Source organism: Agelaius phoeniceus, chromosome 6 (genome assembly GCF_051311805.1).
Source record: "Agelaius phoeniceus isolate bAgePho1 chromosome 6, bAgePho1.hap1, whole genome shotgun sequence".
In the NCBI taxonomy this organism is placed as follows: Eukaryota; Metazoa; Chordata; class Aves; order Passeriformes; family Icteridae; genus Agelaius; species Agelaius phoeniceus.
Window position 1 is genome coordinate 31,880,028 of NC_135270.1, and position 19,868 is coordinate 31,899,895.

Sequence of the window (19,868 nt, forward strand, 5' to 3'; positions counted from 1 at the left end):
AGCAAAAAAGGGATTAGATCCACCTGTTTTGAGAGCTACAAGCCACCTAAGTCTGTCTGAAAGTCCCTGAAGCTCAATCTTCGATGCAAAGCACCTCCACAGACTAACCTGCCAAGTATCCCTGCCTACTCTGTTCCTTCCTTCCCACTATCCTTGCCAAGGTTAATTTATTCTTATAGAGAAAAGAGAATAAAATACACATTTCACAACCAAGTGATGATGTGTGACACTGTACAAAGTAGTCAATATTCTTGAAGTTTCTTTCCATGTCTATCTTCTATACTTCGATAAAGGGAGAGGTAGTAGAGGAAAAATAACACTAAATATCTACAGTTGTACTCTTCCATCTGAAAGAATACACAGTCTGAGAAAAACATCTCATTAAATTAAAAATAAAATGGTGTAAGCCTGAAGATCCTGTCTTCCCTTAATTCTCATTTAATAAATAGTTCTATGTAGAGAAACACAAAAGAACACAGGTCATCTTGATGTCTGCCTTCTATTTCAGTACAGTATTATTTTGGAACATATCTGAACATCTTATTTTTTGTCCATCTCTAGCTACAATTAGGTTATTGAACTGTCAGAAGTAAACAAATTCCCCACTTCCCAAAAAAGACTTACAGAATCCTCCACACTGGAAACAGCAGCAGTTATTTTATCTATAGCTATGCTGACTCCAACAGCTGAAGGAACTGGTCCTACTGTCTGTGGCCCTCTAAACTGTGGAATCTCAAGACAAGAAAAAAACAGAATGGAAGACCAGTTAGTTATCTTGGCAAAATGGGTTAAAAAAAATCAAAACTTACTAGAAGAGATAAGCACATACCAGATGATCATATCTGCCTCCTGCAGCAAGAATTTCAGGCACAGTTCTTTGTCTTCTTTTGATGTATGCTATAAACTGAAAGATAATACCATTGTGCTGCTGTATTTTGTAAACTAGTCCCAGATTTATAGAGATCTGTAAAATAAAAACAAATATGTGCACATATATATTTAATTTCCTGTTAGCAGCATGGATTTAAAACATTGCTTTTACATAAGGAAGATCTATGGAAACATTCCTTATCTCCAAAAATTTAAAATACAGTGAAAAATAAGGAAATTAAAGGTGCTTTATTCTTACAGCATCTCAAGAAACCTGTAGCACAAAACCCAAACAGCAAGCTTCAAGGAAGGTGGAGGCCTTTAGAAGTCATTAGATTTCTGTCTTTTTAAAATATTTACAGTTTGTTTCAAAATTTATTAAATCCCCTCTTTTATGCTCTAAGTAATGCCTTCAGTCTTGGGTGGAGAAAGGAAAAAAGTTTGAGTGTCATTAGAAAAGTTAAGCCAGAGCCTTCTGACTAGAAGAGGTCTTATTTTTAAAATGCATCTTTAATAAAGAAAAAAAAAAAGGGGAAAAAAAGGGGAAAAAAAAGGAAGAAGTATCAATTCAGTATTATTTGCCATCAAGACACTTGCACATGCTTTTTCTGTTCTAAAATATCTTTATTTCTTGGCATATTACAATGCACAGCAGCCCTGTAATTCCATTAATTTATTAGCAGAGCATTTTACAAACCTGAAGTTTTATTCCCAGTTGCTTTAACAGACCAATGATTTCCTCTAAATCCTTCATGCCATGCTTCAACAGCTGAGTGACACTTGGCTTTTGTTTTATCATTGTGTTTAGAAAGGGAAATACATTACTTGCTTCTCCCTTCTGCTCAATGAATTTATAGAGTCGAGAAAGCTAAAAACAAAAAAATAAAATTACAAGCATACATAGCAACACATACAACATTCATAATAGGTCCCATCTGAAAACAAGAAAAATATCTGACTTTCTAATTATGGGAGTAAGACATGTGCCTTTTTTGTTTGTTTTGGCTAGCAGACTGTTTTTACATAGTAGAGTTGAGGAAAATAATAGGCAGACACAAGTCTCTGACTACCCAGAAGTTACCTTCAACTCTACGCACATTCAACGTTTGCAGAGAAGTTTTTTTAAAAGTTCCTCTCAGTTTTCTTTATTAAATACCTCTCTGTAGTATTCCATTTACCCTTTATTAGTTTCCACATGTTTAGAGAACCAAGCTGCAATACTGACTTTCAGAGAGAACAGAGAACAAAGACCACTTGCAAAGGGATTGACCTGAACAGCACATGTAACAGGTTATTTTTCTTCCTCTGGTTGATTAAATTACAAAGAAAATAAAATATTTCTGACTTATGGCAAATTACAGGGAAATTAGGACTGAATTAAGATCACTTACACTAGATGATGTGAGAGAAAGATTACAGAACTTGGCTTCTACTTCTCTTTTAGTTAGCTTTTCAGTCTACAAGAAAAACAGATTAAATAAACATTTGATTGTGTTTAATGCATTACTGTAATTATTCAAATTAATTTCACTTATATTCTGTGCTTATAAAGTATAAAAGACCTATTAAAATACATTTTTAATTTAATTTTTAAATGTTTTTATTGACTAGCCTGTCAGTTCTTGATTAGACAGGTGAATAATTCTCTCATTAATACACATTCAAGAATCATCTTAAACCATCCCAATCCAGAAGTAACAAGAAAGTAATTAATCTACATTTACAGCCCAAAGCCAACCTTTTTATGTATCAAGAGTATACTCCTGTTTAGGCTGGCAATGGGCTGTTATTCATTTTTAGAGACAGCCCCACAAAATAGAATATTCTACAGAGATGATTACAGAGGATAGGTTAATAACTAATGCCTTACCACAGCATCATAGAGAATGATGTAGACTTGATTGAGTTTGTCCTCTGGTATCCCACAGTGCAAAAGTATAGCTTTCAGTAAGGCAGTGTGGTTCAGATAAATACTGTAATTTCTTTCCTAGCAAAGCATAAATAAAAAAAAGGAAGAAAGAATGAAAAAGCCAAGTTTTACTTGCATTCTGTTTTCTTAAAAAAAACCCAACCCCCACAAAACAAAGAGGCTTCCTATACATTTAATAATAATAATAGGTCAAAATTAACTTCAAACCACTTCTTTCACTACCTTACCTTTCATCTTTAACTAAAGCATGGCAAGTCTTGTCCCATTCTACAGTAATCACTTGTCTGACAGAAGAAAGACATTATTTCAATGGTACCATAAAGGATTCAGTTCTTTCCTTTGCACATAAACCTATGCTTCATTTTAAGTTTACCTAGGAAACACATCTTTTATGACAGTGTTCTGTAAGTGACTATAGATTAAATGTGAAAATAGTTCTGTACAGCTTAAAGTTAAAGGAAGTATCCTTTTACAACACATCGAACTTATTATTGAGTTAAATTAAAATTTTGGGTGGAAAAGAGAGGAAAGAGGCTGATTATAGAGAATCTACCTGTAGCACTGAAAATTCTTGAATGATTTCTGAAATTGCATAAATTGTTTCTGCTATAGGCAAAAAGCTATTTCCAGTAGATGTAATGATGTCAAATGCACATTCTAGGAGTTCTTTGGGATGACAGCGGTCTAACTTCCGAGGTCTGAAAACTCGCTCTATACAGTATCTAAAGGAAACATTGAACAATGAATCAGCCTCTTCAGAAGTCACTGTCAAATCAGTGCTAAGTGTCACCCCTACATCTCTTACCTTTTCAAGTTTGATATGTTATTTCTAGCTACAAATCTTGCAAAAGGAATCTGAAAAACAAAATACATGAAAATTGTTGAAACCAAACAGTTGGTTTGACTGAGCTCTGCAACTAGAGATGAATTATACTGTGTAGTTACACTTGTACTCTCCCAAGTGTAATACCTAAAACACCTGACATAGCCAAGTAGTATTAATCTAACCATCCTGCTGCGAGTTTTAAATGAAAACATTATTTTCACCTATGTTAAAAAAAACAAACAAACAAATGCTATTTCTTCAAAATGTGGTCAGGGCTCCAGCTGTCAAGAGGAGGAGTACAGAACCCAGGAGAACAAGAACAGACATTGAAAGATACACTACTTCAGCAGCCAAAAGAAATGTAAGCTTAAACCAAATTCTACCACAGCACCCTCCAAACCCTCTGAAGCTTTGCCTGCAGAGATGATGCTACTTACTCTGAGGTCATAAGGAAGCATTACCAGCATCCCACTGTGATCCATGAAATATGAAGCTTCATTATGCTCATATAGTTTCTTATTTCTGGGCATCAGCAGTGGAGTATGCAGCTTGATGGCTCCTGCACAAAACCAGAAAACACTATTATCTCTCATTTCAGAAGAACACCTGCTTTTTACAAGTTCATGAACACCCTTGCAGGGCATAATTACGTCAATCTATAAGTGAAAAAATTACATTAAATGTCCTTAATGGACTTTCCTCTTCCATATTTAAAGAAAGAATGTAAAATTTTGTTTCATGCCTATGTTGCATGCTTCTTGGGCTCAGCAGGGATGCCACAGAAGAGAGAACTGCCAATTCCACAGCCCAGCAGAATCTTTACCTTGCCCTCCCTCTTTAAACACCACCTTTCACAAAAGCAGGCATATGAAACAGATGAGAAACTCTGCAGTTACCAGTAACAAGTACTGCTTTGGTCTAGAGACATTTCCATATAGAACAAATTTTGTTCAGACATGTTGCATCCTCTGTCTCAAAAACATACTAGAAGTGTTTGTGTTTCATTTTTAAAACCTCATGAATACCTTTCTTTTCCTGGCTATATTTTGCAACCATCTATCTGCATAAATCCAATCTTCACTGAAACCTAAATATTAATAATACCACTTATTACTGAAAAATTGTTTCCTGTTTTAATATTTGATTGAGAATCACTAGAAAATTTATTTAAGATTAACTCAATTAGATTTTAACTCAACATTAACTTTTAAACGAGAAAAGAAGTGCCCCAGACAGAAAGAAATTCTTCTAGCCATTACAGATGTCAGACACAATCTAATGGAAAGAAATAAATATCCAATCCCCATTTTTTTCCAAAAGCATGAAAACATTTCAGTCCTTAAAATTTCCCAAATCTGTCAAGCTTTAAGGAGCAATGGGAGAGGTAAACCCATCCTTGACTTTGTATTTCGCAGCTTCTCACTCTTTTGTATTGCAAAATTTTGATCATGCTTAATCAGATTATGATTTACTTGGAAAATGCAAAGTTTCCATTTCAAAATTCAGTATTTTTATATAAAATAGTATCATGAACACCTGTAAGACAACAAAATTTATAACATTCCAAGTGAGACAGTGGCTGTATAAATTTCCTTCTCAAAAAATAATTTTAAGCGAATACTATTATTAATGACTGGATAAATTCCTGGAAAGGAAAAAGAGAGACTATCAAATATCATGGCATCAGCTTCAGCTCAGGAAGTTCCTGAACAGCAAAGCATTTCCAAGAATACATCACTGGAAGTACCCCCACATGCTTGCTTTGTTTCCATACTCTCCCTTATGCTCTTCCCATTCTGGCTGCTCAAAAGAGGTTACTGTGCTCCATGGATGCCTGATCTCCCACTACAAAGCTAGTCTGGCATTCAGATCCAAATTTTGTGTAACAGGCTGTGCCTCTAAAACTTCATACAGATTTATCAGAACAACCATGTACATTCAAAAATATAATTAAGACTTTCACTCTTCTTTCTGTAGAAAATGTAAATAATTCAGATTTTATATTAGTAGCTATTACTGGAATGACAAAATAACAGAAGAAAACATAAAAACGTCAAATGATCAACTACTGAACATGTTTTCTGATTTCTCTTACAGAAGTAAATCCATTCCATTCTTTTAAATCCATTCCATTCTTTTAAATCCATTCAATCACAAGAAAGGAAATGAATGACTTTTGTAAACACACCCACCGTGTCTTTTAAATATCCGGCTGACAATGTCACATACATGCTGCTGTATCTTGGCTGCCCAAATAGAAAAACTACCCTGAAACCATCACAAATAAAAAGTACATATATAATTCACACGTGATGAACATTCCATGTAGGCAATCATTCCATGTAATACAGGCAATAAACATTCTGCTATCTCATCCCACTACAAAAAACTGCAATGCTTACAGAATAAAAAATAACTAAAGCTATATGTAGCATAATTGTACTGTGTTACCTTTAATTTCTTTAGATTTAGAAAGATTCAAGAGCTGATAAACTAAGAAAAATCAAATCAATTAGAAAGCATCAGGGTCAACATTTTCTGCTGACAACCAGTCAACCATTAATTTGACAGGAATTCAGAGTAAAGAAAGTAATCATCTGGACATAAGCTTAAAGCTCTAGCTGCTACAAACAAACACTGCTGGTTTCTTCACTGAAGAATGAATGTAAGGCTCAAATGGGAAGCAGCTATTGTAACCCACACAGCAGAGACTGTAGTTTTAAGTGGGAACCAATGTAAAGGTGAATCTTGAGATAATGCAATTCACTCAGAAATGCACAGTGAATTGCATTGAGATAATGCAATGCACTCAGAAATGCTACAGAAATGCTTACCCATATAAGCATATTTTTAAAAAATTCAACACAGGGAAAAGCCAAACCCACACCTCCCCTGAACACCTACAAACCTTCAGCATATCACTGTCATAAGTATAGTCTATTGCTGGAGATATTCTCTGTGCAAATATCTGACTCATCATGGTCCGGTAGGCCTTGCCATCCACGTTTGCTAAGGTGTGGTGGAGGACTTCATGGAGTTCAGACTCTTCCATTTGGGGTGGTGGAAGATGTTCACTTTTTAACAGCTCCACAGCAGTTGGTCGTGCTGCAGGATCATGGTTCAGGAGCCACGTAATAACCAATCTCTACAAATTAAATCAAAATTTTACAGATTAGAAACATTTTGCAAGGTAACAGTATTTGCAACAAACTTGGTAGTTATATCAATTTGATAACAAACTGTAGGACTCTACAGGGGAAAAGCCAGCAGAATCTGAATCTTTGGCATGGACATTATTTGCTTACTAAATTATTAATATCTTTTATTATCATCTGAAAAAATTTACTAAACCACACAACTTATTAGAAATGTGTCTCCTGGGATGACAAAATATGCAGTATTTCCTTTGTTATTCCATGGTATGCTAACTCTCATCTCTTTATCAACAAAATTAAGAGAAAGTTAAGAGGAAAAGCAGAATTGCATGCATGAAATCAAAGATTTGAAAGGCACAAGTGTCAGGGTAGGAGGAATCTCCCTGGCATATTCCAGCAAAATGTACAAAATGGAAATGTTTTATGGTACTAGTAACATGCAGATTGTGTTTTAAAAGCATAACACACTAAAAGTTAATACTAATGGTCAACAAAAGAGTTGATTAGCACAAGGATAAAGCCACCTAGATGGTCCAGAAAAGATGGCACTGCTCCTTATCACTTCATTACTCTGCCATGGAGGCCTCCAGAACAGCTCTTGGCAGCTCTGTCAAGCTTGGAGCAGCCAACTGAGCTTTTGCACATCTCCTTCTGTTGTGTGACACATTTCTTTCAAAAAGTTTAAGTAAAAAGTTAAACAATTGAGCTGCCATTTCTCTGAGCATAAAAAGTTAAAATTGTCTCCCAGAGCTTTAAAGATGTGCCAGTGAACTCTAAATTTGTTCATGACTGTGCTCAGAGAATTCTGTAGGTAAATATATTTCCATGTCAACTCAGAGTATTCTTTTGAGGTTTTATTTCCTTTGTTCTAATATAATGTAATGAGAACTTGGCAGAGAATACTAGGTGGGGAATTAAGTGGGAAATTAAGAGGCAAAAATTATAACCAATGTTTTCTGAGAAGGAATATCTACTAGTTAAAATATATTCAAAATTACCTGCTTTGCATGCTTGACTTCATCAAAGTCCTTAGGAAATACAATCGCAGGCTAACAAAACAAAAACCAAAATCCACATTTGAATTTTAACAAGCAGTCCAGATTGCTCAGATTAGTCTTACTTTTAAGTTCTACATATTAAACAGAGAAATAAAGCATTTCCATTGCCCATGAAAAAAAAATCCCAAACAAACAAATCAATCCCCACACGGCAAATTAAATTTATTTGAGGAGCTAAAAGGAGGATGAAAGCTTTGATGTTTTGTACAATGAAAGTACAACCCATAACCACAAGCATTTACCAACTACAAATAGCAACTTATTCCTGAGAAAGGCTCACCAGGCCTAAACCTAAGTATACTGAAGAGATGATTCCTTTATCTGACATGTAATAATTAATTTCACAGACAGAACAAGACTGATGGCATTACCATTAGAATCCACAGTACATTAAAGGAATGTCAGTGCACCAGCTCAAATTGTATTCTTCACTTTTCATTATATGTTTTACAAACCTTGTTTTTGAGCACTCCCTGTGGCAACATTTTTTGCTATATTTTGCATCCTTTTGCTTCTCTTAACAAATTATTTGATGCATAGAATTAGCGTATTTCATAGCTGTGTACTTACCAGCCTTAGCTGACTAAGAACAAAGATCCTTTCTGATGCAGTATTCATAGGATGATAACACATTTCAAAGAAAATTATACCTAGGCTGAACAGGTCCACTTTCTAAAGAAGAAAAAAATGAAAACTTGTATGTAGTACCTATCAATTCTCTGAAGACAAAAATAGCAGAGCAAAAAAATCCCAACAAACATTTAGGTTAAATTGAAAGCTGGAGAGAAGGTTGGGTTTTTTTCTGTGTTTTTGTGTGTTTTTCTGTCTTTTTGTGTGTTTTTATTATTATCCATTTTTAAAGCTTTTTTGTTAGAAGACACAATCCATTAAGATTTGGTAGACTTTAAAGCCTTCTATCATCACAGCACTGCTATGAATAAATGATGGTTGCACTTGAGTTGTGGTCAGCAGCTTAACAGCAAAGTGAGGAGCAGATGTTCCTCAGGGTTAGGCAGTGGGACTGGCACTGTTTAACATCTTTGTTGGTGACATGGACAGTGGGACTGAGAGCAGCCTCAGCAAGTTTGGTGCTGACACTGAGCTGTGTGGTGCAGTTGACACGCTGGAGGGAAGGGATGCCATCAAAAGGGATCTTGACAGGCTGGAGAGGTGGGTCTGGGTGAACCTCATGAAGATCAACAAGGCCAAGTGCAAGGTCCTGCACATGGGTTGGGGCAATTCCAAGCACAAATACAGGCTGGGCAGAAAATGGATTGAGAGGAGGAGCCATGAGAAGAACATGGGGATGTTGGCTGACAGGACTCTCAACATGATCTGTCAGTACACTCACAGCCCAAAAAGCAAAAACATCCTGTGCTGCATCAAAAGCAGTGTGATCAACAAGCTTAAGGAGGTGATTCTCTCAATCTACTCCACTCTCATGCTATCCCACCTGGAGTGCTGCATCCAGCTCTGGGCCCCCACCATAAGGAGAACATAGATCTGGTAGAGCAAGTACATGGAACAAGTCCAGAGAGGGCCACAAAGGTGATTGAAGGAACAGAGCACCACTCTCATGAGGAAAGGCTGAGAGAATTGGAATTGCTTAGCCTGGAGAGAAGGTTCCATGGAGACCTTAGATCAGCCTTTCAGTACCTCAAGGGAACTACAAGAATGACAGAGAGGGACTTTTTACAAGTCCCTCTCACTGAGTGACAGGCCAAGGGATAATGGCTTTAAAATGAAAGAGGATAGGTTTAGACTGAATATTAGGAAAAAAATCTTACTGTGAGGGTGGAACAGGTTGCTCAGAGAAGCTGTGGATGCCCCATTTCTGGAAATGGTCAAGGCCAGGTTGGATGGGGCTTGAAGCAACCTGGTCTAGAGGAAGGTGTCCCTGCCCATGGCAGGGTGTTGGAACTGGATAAGCTTTGGGGTCCCTTTCAACCTAAACCATTCTATAATTCTATGACTCCCACTTTGAAAATATTTCCTTGCTTTGTCTCTGCATATAAACAGGATTCTCTTTGATGGAAAAAATACACCCTCACCTCCCACAATCACAGTCTAGAAATCCAGAACAGCAGTTTATACTATATTACCTTAACTAAAGGTAATATAATGTATACTATATAAAAGGTAAGATTGCTATCCTATTCAGTTACAGAGGTATCATTACATGCTTTCAACTTGAAGTTGCTTGCATCTTGTCATAATCAAGCACAGGCAGAACAATTGACTTGCCCACATCGTTCTATCCTTGGTTTCCTCTTGAAGGAATGTTTAATTCCCCTGATTAGCACAGGAGTCAATGACATGCTGTTCCACACTGAATTCATCTTGTCAAGGAGGAATGACCCAAATCATACCTGCCACATCTTAGATTCCTTGTTACCTTTTCATTAAGTCTACTCCAATCATACCTGATTGTATGTAGATTTAGTGCTTCCTTGGACCTCTGGGCTGACATACAGCGCGGTGCCAACCATCCCTGTCAAGTTACCTAGGTGGCAAAAGATGAGAGCACCAGTTTCAAGAAAGTCAGAAAGAAATGCAGCATCCATATCAAGAAAAAGCTCGTTCATGTTCTCTAGGTGGGAGTGCAGTCCTTACTGAGAGAGACCAAGCTGAGAATACTTTGACAAACAGACAGTTCTTACCCTCACAGGTCAAGTACCCGTGTCTATCTGTAGTAACTAAACCTATCTATTGCTTTACAGACTTGTAGTAGGTCAGTACACAAATGTTACAACTAAATTTCACCACCATTACATTTGTCTTTAAACATACCATGTACTAAAGTTTCCTCAAAATACCATATTCAGACTCTAGCTAAAATCAAACCAATCAACCAAGGACACTGAAGTCTTGAAATTTTCCTATACAGGCAAGAGAACACAAGTGCGGATGGAACAGGCTCTCTCTATACCTCACCACAAGGAAAGCATTGATCTAAGGCAGAAGGCCAGCAGAGGAAGCTAATTGATTCTTAGATAAGAGGCAAAACTGCCAGATTACAATATAGCTACCCAACTTGGGTTATATCTCTTAATAAAGAGAAATTCTATTTTCAAAGAACAAATGGAAATTTTAACAGCCTATACAAGACCACAGAATATAAATGCTTGCTTAAAATAATTTATAACAAGTTGCAGTGTAAACTAACCTGATGGGTCAGACACAGCAGAACCATCCGAGAGATTTTCCTCTTGTTTAGAGACCACCTGGAACCAGCAAAACAGTCATATTGTAAATGACACATGAAATACTTCTGTTGGCTGCTCTTGTCATTTGGGTTGGCAGTGCATGGTTTAATTCTAGAACCTTAGAAATTTAAAAGAAATTTATAGCATTCTCAATATATAAACATTGTGGTCATTTAACTTATGTTTTTTTGGTATTTTTTTTCAAATTCAAAAACCAAATTCAAGAGTTTTTTCATTCACTTTAAGCTTTACTTACTGCATTTGCTGGATAATCTGTAGCTAAACCAAAATCACCAATTTTCACATGATCATCTGAATCTAAAAAAATGTTCACAGGTTTCAAGTCTCTGTGGATCATTCCCTGTTACAGGAAGAGAATAAAAAAAGACCCACAGAATGTTAAAGAATAAACATTATTCAAAATAGAAGTCCTTATAATGGACTAGAAAACCATATTACATACTTTTAATACAGTAGTAGACCTACTGCATTAAGTCACTAAAGATCAGTCTTGAAGACAGACTATAATTTGTAGCCCAGAAGCCAGAAACAATTTTAAGTGCTACCAGATATCTAACAGAATGTTTTTAAAAGATGGTCAGATTTTTATGACTAATGGGTAAAATCTGAAGTGGTTTATTATAAAATTCATGTTCATGATAAAATATAATAAACCCCAAGAACCAACTAATAGTGGAAAGGGCAAAGAGAAGAAACTTGCTAATGCATGCCCCAAGATGAAGAACCCAGAGAGAAAGAGGCATAACACAGAGATCATGTACAGGCCATGACTATCCTGTTTGCAGACCTTCTCATGGATGTAAGCTAACCCATCCAAAATTTCTCGGAAAAGCCTCCAAAGCCGACTGGTGTCTTCATATAACCCTTGGTCAATAGTGTCCCTCAATGTGCTCTTTTCACAATATTCCATCTTCAGTTGTGCATTCACAGGGGACAAAGGGAAGAAAGAACAGTTTTGTTAAGACAAGACACTATCAGAAACTTGTACCTATACACATATTACTGCCTGGGCTCAGGAGCAAATAGTATCACCAAAAAAATCAGCTATTTGGAATTCTCCTGAGAGCTGTCTTTTAGCTACAAACATGCATTCATTTCTGGGTCCTACCTCATTTTCTGGGACAATGGTATGAGCCTGCAGAGTAGCATATTCTCTAACATAAACATTAACAACAAAGTGAAACCAGCCAAGCCATAGTACGTGATAAAGCCAAACCACAAAGAATGTCTGGCTTTATTGCACTTGGTGTCTTAACTGCTTTTATTATGAATATACACAATGCACACAAACAAGCTTATTAAAAACTAATTCCATCTACTTGTAACTTCCTTCCAGACAAGTTCTAGCATTAAGTGCATTATAAAAAATTGCACATCACCACAGAATAGTTAGCTATGATATATAGCTATAAATAGTTTCTGGGAGAAGTTGACTAACTCCTAACACAAAGGAGGTGTCAGCAGAATAGCCTGAAGCTGCAACTCTGCAGGAGTTTAATTGTGTGCCTACTGTTAGAGCCATATAATGGGCTTTACAGATTACTGATTTCTATTAAAATAAAGTGCATACACAATACTGTGCTTTTGAAGAGAATGAGGAAGTTTTCACATCTGTGAAAGACAACTTTCCCTCAGGAATTTAGCATGGTAGACTTCAACTCCACATTGGGAATTAACACCAATTAACAACCAAACCGAGGAACAGCTAGAGTGTTGGGTACTGAGATGGATATTCTCAACAAATAAGCACAAGGCAAAAGAATGCTTTGAAAGCCACAGACTCAAAGGTTGGCTGGTTGGGTTGTTCTATGGTTAGATCAGGAATTGCCAACTTTTAGTTGTACATGAGCAACACCAGTTATCCCATTACACACTATGGCACTACCAAACTTTGTTCTCTCCAGGCACAAATATAGAGCCTCGGAAATCACAACAAACCACGTGCACTGCACAGTGCCTTCCACCAGCTAAGCCTTCAGAAAACCAGTCTAATGCAAAAACAGCACTGAAATTACTTGTTTGCATTTTTAAAGGTCATTACTTCTCATGAAAATCAGCAACTAGTATCTGCAGGTTGAAATAAACTGTATCCTTTCATGTGAACACATTTGTACCTGAATGTACAGATAATGCACTGTCTGAATGACTGGTGTCCTGTCCTCTCCTCCATGGCTGTTCTTTTCATTGCCCTCTTCATTCTTTATCACAACGAAAGTAACAGAACAGTTAGCTACAGGAAGATGTGCAGACTTTTTTATTACATACTACTGTTTTTTAATGGCTGGAATATGTTGATGAGAACTCAGCTTCTATAGATAGTTTGAAAAAGAGCAAAATAATAGAGTGAAATTTTGTAATACCATTGCATCTAAATAAACTAGAAAAACAGGTGTGGCCAATTCTCAAAGTGAAAATGAATAGCATTTTGCCATTATTAGATACTGAAGGAAAAGAATTCTGGAATAACTAGATGAATCCTAAATCTCAAGCTGTGTCATATTAAAAAAAAGAGAAAGATAAGATTTGAAACTAGTAGATAGAAAGCTTGCTTGACAAACAATGCAACCCCCCCACCTTCAACCAACAATTTTGGTATGGTGTGTACACATATACATATATATTGAGAAAAGAATGCACTGCCATATTATTAAATGATATACTGAAAACCTTTTCTTGCCAATGTGCATTATAACAGAAAGAGGAAGGAGATGAAGCTTTAAATAAAAGCATGTTACAGATCACCAGGGTTGGCAGTGACATACTGTAAATGCTGTAGAAGAGTGTGAATTAGCTTTCTAGTGATACAGTGCACTGACTGTCCACAGCAAGTGCTGTGACACAATCTTAAAATCAACTAAAACCTTAGTCATTATACTGACTTCCCCTCTCTTTCAGACTGTTAGCAGTATGCATTTTGTCTGCTCTAAAAAGTTGCATATGAACACATATATTGGTTAAAGTCATAAAGGCAGAACAGAATTTCAACTTTGAGAGGTGTAAGACCATGTAATCCATAACTGTTAAATCATAAACACACTGAAGTGTTAAATTTGCAATAACCTGGGTCATGACTAAAAAAACCCCCATATTTAGTTCAATAAACACTTCAGGAAACAGAATCCAGATTAGCTGCATCAGACTGATTTCTCTGGGATGCAGCTCACAATGGCACATCACTTACTCTAACAGACAGGTAAGGTTATGTTTCTGTAATTACAGCAGAAGTGAAATAACTGACCTATTTACTTGTCAAAGACTATTTTATTATATTTTCATTTTCACTAATTTTATCTTTACACTTACTGGAGAATGACCTTTACTATTTTCATCTTCGTTTTCAAAAATTATTTCGCTTTCAGAATCTGTGGTTGGCCTGTTTAAAAACATAGAAAGAAAAAAAATCTCAAAAGTTCTGCATACCAAGTAATATTTACTAAAGAATTTGGAAATAATTTTGGGGGAAAAAAAAAATCCAAGCTTCTGCTGAAGACTTTCTATATACTTTGAACAAAAAAGGAAAACAAAACAATACCCAGAAAACCATCCTGCTTGCAAAGAAACACTTCCTTTGACAGTCCAGTTCTAAAACAGAAGGTATATATTTGCCATCAGTAAAATTTAATTGCTATTTCCAGTAAGCAGAACTGAGATAAATGTATTTAATTGCTTATACAAAAAAATCACTGAGTGAGACAACTGAGCCATACACAGAGGAAGGTATGGAATACACTAATAAAAACCAAAACAAAAAAGGTCAAATTTGATATTTTTCAAGATTTGTAATATTTTTCTGTTATTCTTTATTAAAAAATTTTATTCTCAAGGCTGGAAAGGACAGTCAAACATAAGGTAAGCAGTCATGCATTCTGGCACAAATATGCAACTTCAAGAAGCATACATCAAATAAATTTCCACATTGATTGACAATCCTTAGCTAGAAAATTTCCTCTTCCTGGCTATGTGACTGCTGGCACATACACTGGTTTTGAACAAGGGGACAGAATAAAAATGCAGTGAACTACTTCTGACAAAAGAAACGAGAATGGTAAGACACAAACTTGGAAAAACTAACTCTGCTCACGCTCCCTACAGTGCCAGTACTGAAGCCTACTTACAAAATTGAATGGGAGAACACGCCATCACCATCATCGTCGTCATCGCTGGACTCCTGATCAGCTCCACTGAATTTGTTGCTGGAGGATCTTTCACATGAAGTGCTCCACTCAACTGAACTTGTCAAACACGGAGGGGGAGCATTAGTTTCCACATCATTTGTCTCCTCAGTGGAAAGGATGAAGAGACCAGCTTTGGGGGGCACTCTCCTTTCGTCAGTCGTTCCAGATGTTGACACAGTGGGAACAGGACTTTCATGTTTTTCTATCCAAGCATTGTAATACCTCACAATATTCTCATGGTTCAAGCGGGAAAGCAACGTCACTTCTCCCTTAATCCTCCGGAACTGCTTGCTGGTGGGGTTTATGCGAATACGTTTCACTGCATAATAGCAACCATCAAGCTTATTTCTCACCTGAAAAATTCAAATTTATCTAAAGTCAAATGCTTACAAATGCCTTACCAAGCAGAGCCAGAAGGATAATTTTTTTCACAAAACAGGAAGTCTTCCTTTCACCTGGAAAATGACTACAATTCAAATGCAAGGTTCCTGATACTGACAGGCTTCTCCCCAATCTCCCAGCAACCTCTCACAACTTTTCATACTATTCAATTCCAGATAAAAACCTCAACACAGGCACAGCACCAGCAGACAGTAAATAAAACCATGCAAACATTGAATATATTTTTCTGCTTCAGAGAAAACAAACATATCCTTAAAAAGGTTTCCACAGAGGAAACCATTTTTATACCATACCTTGATGACTGCTCCAAAAGCCCCTTTACCAAGTAATTTTAGCTCTTCAAACTCATTGTAGTATCGTGAAAATTGTCTCTGTGTTTCTGTGGAGAATGAAGCACTGGATATCTGACTGCTGGGTACAACTGTCTCCATGCAATCTATCCCTGCTGAATCTGCAATGAAGACAAAGTTACCATCACTGGCAATATGGGGGTGAGGCACGAGGGACTGTCAAATAAGGAGCAAGGAGGAGGCTAAACGTAAATAATTTCAAGTGTAACTAAACTCTAAAATACAGAAGTGCTCTGCTGTGTAAAGCTCTAGTGCAAGTGTTAGTCTTAATACTGTTTTTAATTACTAACATGAATTATGCTGGACAAAGGAATGATTTTAACAAGAACTTAAGAAGGAAAAGTCTCATAGGAACACCACCTTACAAGGACAAAGTTAAATCTGTATTTACACCATGCAGGAGGTGGATGATTTTACAGGTTTCTTTAAAGCATAAGCTGCTTCTACTGAAGAAAACACAGTAGTCAGTCCACCCCAGCCAGTCTTGCACAGAGAAGTTGAAGATCACACTACCTTTAAGTTAGTTAATGTAACACACTTGCAGAGTCTTGTGAAGCTGTAGCACAGGTCAATTTTTCTTACTGCAGGCATGCAGTTCACTTACTTAGCAGAACACAGGAAGTACCAAGTTCCTTACCATCTAGATTTTCTTCAGCTACAGGTATTTTTGTTCGTGGAATGTTTATAAAACTATGTTGTAGCAGCTGCTGAGGAGTCCATCTTTCTTTATCTTCCAAGCAAACACACCTGTTAGCAAACCACAGAGAGAACTATTTCATGTCTGACATAAATGTTAGAAGAGTTCTTATTATATCTAAGAAATTATTACCTCCATCATTTAGGTGAGAATCAGAAGCAAGTAGACAGACTAACTGGCTTATCACAGTGATATACAGTTGGTGGCAGAGCAGAGAAAAAGAGCACCAAACCTGCTCTCCCAAATCCCAGATTAGCAGCCTGAGCCATGAGATCAACCTCTTCTATAAAAACTACAACTAGAAACGCAGGAAGACATATCTATTCTTTAAAAAAACTGTTAAAATCTTAAAAAAAAAAAAAACCAAAACAAAAAACAACAACAAAAAAACAAACAAACAACAAAAAAAAAAACCAAAACCAAAAACCAAAGACAAAAAGATACAGGAATGTGACAAACATACTTTTCTAGAAAGTCTTGAAAGTCAGCAGGTAAATTGGTAGGCACAGCAACTGGGAATTCCTTGGTTGCTTGGCCCTGGCTGAGCGAGAGCAGAAGCAAGCCCAGACGCCACACATCTCCTTTTTTTCCAGGTTTGTAGGGAAGACCATCCTCACTAAATCGAACCTTGGTTTGCTCAAAAACATCAGCTTTGCAGATGTCAGCTAAGCGCTTGGAAATGCTGTAGTCTGTGACCTTGATGTTTCCTTCAGCATCTACCAGGACACTGGAAGCACAAAGGACCTTGTGCACTACTGAATTATTGTGCAAGTAGTCGAGAGCTGACAAGATCTGGATCACATAATGGCGCAACTGCTCAACTGGAACTGGAGTCTCTTTGTCCAAGTACGTAGAAAGGCTACAACCACTTATGTGCTCCACTAAAATATCCACCACAATTGAGTTGTCCCGTTCTTGGAGGTTCATACATTTGTAATGTACTATGTTTGGGTGACTTAGCTTTGCCAGTGAGTTGAACTCTGTTTCTGCTCCCTGAAGCTGGTAGAGAAACACAACATAACATGGATTTTGTCATATCTTGGGACACATTACTAATAAAATATGGAACACAAACAAAATACTTATAAAATATATGACATCCTCATACTTCTCTGAGAAGGAAGTATTGTGCACTGGAGAAAGTACAGCTTTGATTTTAACAGGTAAGCTTGATTCGTTGTTTCTTCAGAATTTCAATATTTTGTTTATGCATACTTGCAAACATGCTTTTTATTGTAAAGAAACTCCTGAATACCCCAACACATTAATTTTCTTTCATGCTTAGATACTAGCATTTTCAACTTCATTACTCCCCTCTTAAGCTTAATATAAACTAGCAGCCTAAAGAAAAGCACTGAACCTCACCTAATCTTTATTAAGCCAAATGCAAAATATAGGTATTACCTGTTTCTTAGACTTCTCAATCTTTTCTATTTCATGAGTTGTAAGAAACCTTCCCATCTTTTTTTGCCAGTGCAGAACCCACTCATATATTAGAACAAAGTCTCCACTGTGAATTTCCAAGGCATTGTAGACAGATTTACCAAGTTGTTCATCTCTGCCTATACACAAAGGGAGAGAAGAGGAACATGGCTTCTTTTGTTTCTAAGGATTTGACAAAAGCTCCTGCAAATGCTAAATAAATACCAGTAAGCCTGTTTTCTAAAGTCAGAAACATAAACCTACTTAAAACTAGACAAGACATGTATCTATCTAGTAAGTATGGAATATATCAAGCTTGATGAGACTGAATGCTAGGTAACAGCACTCAAATGAAAGCAATCACATGACAAAAAACTGCTGCATATTTTCAAGAATTTCAAGTTTTAATAAATGAACAACTCTCCTGCTTAGCAAATGCCAAGTTCTACACATAGTAACGCAATTGTTCATCCTGCAAAATAATAAAATTTTCCATTCTCAAGAGACTTTCAGGCTGTTCATCCATCCACTGAGGAAGTGCTAAGTTGAAAACAAACAATGAAAACATCTGATGGTCTGTCCGTGTGGGCACTCCATGGAGGTTTTCCTTCCAACTCAGTCTTCTGTCATGTCCTGTATTAATGTTTTTGCTAAACCTGCTGGTTTTATGCCATTGCTATCAGCAGCAATGGAAGGAAAGTATCCAATTCCAGGCCTGTGCTTATCAGTGGTTTCACGTGTTACTGAAAGCATACCAAATCCCAGCATTTCAAGTTGCAACTGTAATTTTGCTTACCTAGACATTTTCCTTTATGGACAGTAAGCTGTCCAGCACCACTTGTGCTGAAGTTCAGAACTTCATGATTTCCAGGGGACTCCTCATTATTACTAAAAGAAAGCTGGCGTTCTCGTCTGCAATGTGAAGAGAACATTTTTCTCCAACTCAGAAAGATAGTATATTTAAAGTCAGGAGTTGAATAAAAACATTAAAACTTGGAAATGTACCAAGTTATCCACAGCACATAGCTTAGTTAAACCATGACAAATGAAGGTGGGGGGGAAGGTGGCAGGGAAGAGACCAAAATTAACAGATCAACATCATGGCACATTATTGCCTTCAAATTTCACTTTGTAATCTAATCTTTGCAACAAAAAAAATCAAACCCAAAAACCAACAAATAAGTAAATAAATCTAAAAAATCCACATGCAAACTGACATACTTGGAACGTCCAGCTGAATTTGGTCGGTGTTTATTATTCACCCCATGTTCCAAACAGCTCCCATTTAAACGTGAAGCAGCTCTAGGTCCTGCAGTATCTCTCCTGTGAGAATCTTCTTGATTTGTCAGAGCAGCTATTTCCAAACGTTCCTATAAATCAGGAAAAACACCAAATAAGTGCAGGAGCCACTCCTATCATCAAAATATGCAAGTACTTAGTTATTACTCTATAAAGTCATGCAGATCACAGAAGAAATATGTTTTCATAATAAACGTACAAATGAGGCCAAAGAAAAAGTGCTGAGATTTCAGAAAGGACATTTCAGCACCATCCATGGCAAGAATGCAAAGAAACTGGAAACATTAAATACCAGTTTTTTTCTGTCTGTTTGAAAACACTCACCCTTGGTACACTCAAGATGCTAGTATATTCCAGAAATAAACCCCAGAAATAATCAAGAACCTATTTTAATTTAGATCTACTAGAAGCCCTGAATAAGCAAAGATGTCCAAGTACTTTTTATAAGTACTGTTAC

At 36.7% G+C, this 19,868-nt stretch overlaps 1 protein-coding gene across 5 annotated transcripts in view; it reads right to left on the reverse strand.

Moving 5' to 3' along the window:
• The window catches only part of EIF2AK4 (eukaryotic translation initiation factor 2 alpha kinase 4), a 38,373-nt gene that overhangs the window by 11,735 nt on the left and 6,770 nt on the right, over positions 1-19,868 (reverse strand). For 4 of the 5 annotated variants that reach the window (XR_008534413.2, XM_077180345.1, XM_054634343.2 and 1 more), the window contains exons 6-30: positions 19,334-19,482; positions 18,909-19,024; positions 18,095-18,252; positions 17,154-17,689; positions 16,631-16,740; positions 15,937-16,094; positions 15,182-15,594; positions 14,370-14,439; positions 13,181-13,264; positions 11,854-11,976; positions 11,302-11,406; positions 11,006-11,063; positions 10,263-10,342; positions 8,410-8,511; positions 7,780-7,830; positions 6,535-6,771; positions 5,819-5,894; positions 4,064-4,185; positions 3,606-3,655; positions 3,354-3,522; positions 2,741-2,857; positions 2,262-2,327; positions 1,568-1,738; positions 830-964; positions 625-732 (exon numbers count right to left, since the gene is read on the reverse strand). Coding sequence is in view for 4 of the 5 variants with exons in the window: in XM_077180345.1 (XP_077036460.1) it covers positions 625-732; positions 830-964; positions 1,568-1,738; positions 2,262-2,327; positions 2,741-2,857; positions 3,354-3,522; positions 3,606-3,655; positions 4,064-4,185; positions 5,819-5,894; positions 6,535-6,771; positions 7,780-7,830; positions 8,410-8,511; positions 10,263-10,342; positions 11,006-11,063; positions 11,302-11,406; positions 11,854-11,976; positions 13,181-13,264; positions 14,370-14,439; positions 15,182-15,594; positions 15,937-16,094; positions 16,631-16,740; positions 17,154-17,689; positions 18,095-18,252; positions 18,909-19,024; positions 19,334-19,482 (3,564 nt within the window). In the remaining variant the exon portion in view is untranslated. The remainder of the gene's footprint in view (positions 1-624; positions 733-829; positions 965-1,567; positions 1,739-2,261; positions 2,328-2,740; positions 2,858-3,353; positions 3,523-3,605; positions 3,656-4,063; positions 4,186-5,818; positions 5,895-6,534; positions 6,772-7,779; positions 7,831-8,409; positions 8,512-10,262; positions 10,343-11,005; positions 11,064-11,301; positions 11,407-11,853; positions 11,977-13,180; positions 13,265-14,369; positions 14,440-15,181; positions 15,595-15,936; positions 16,095-16,630; positions 16,741-17,153; positions 17,690-18,094; positions 18,253-18,908; positions 19,025-19,333; positions 19,483-19,868) is intronic. The other variant, XM_054634345.2, reaches the window with a different exon arrangement.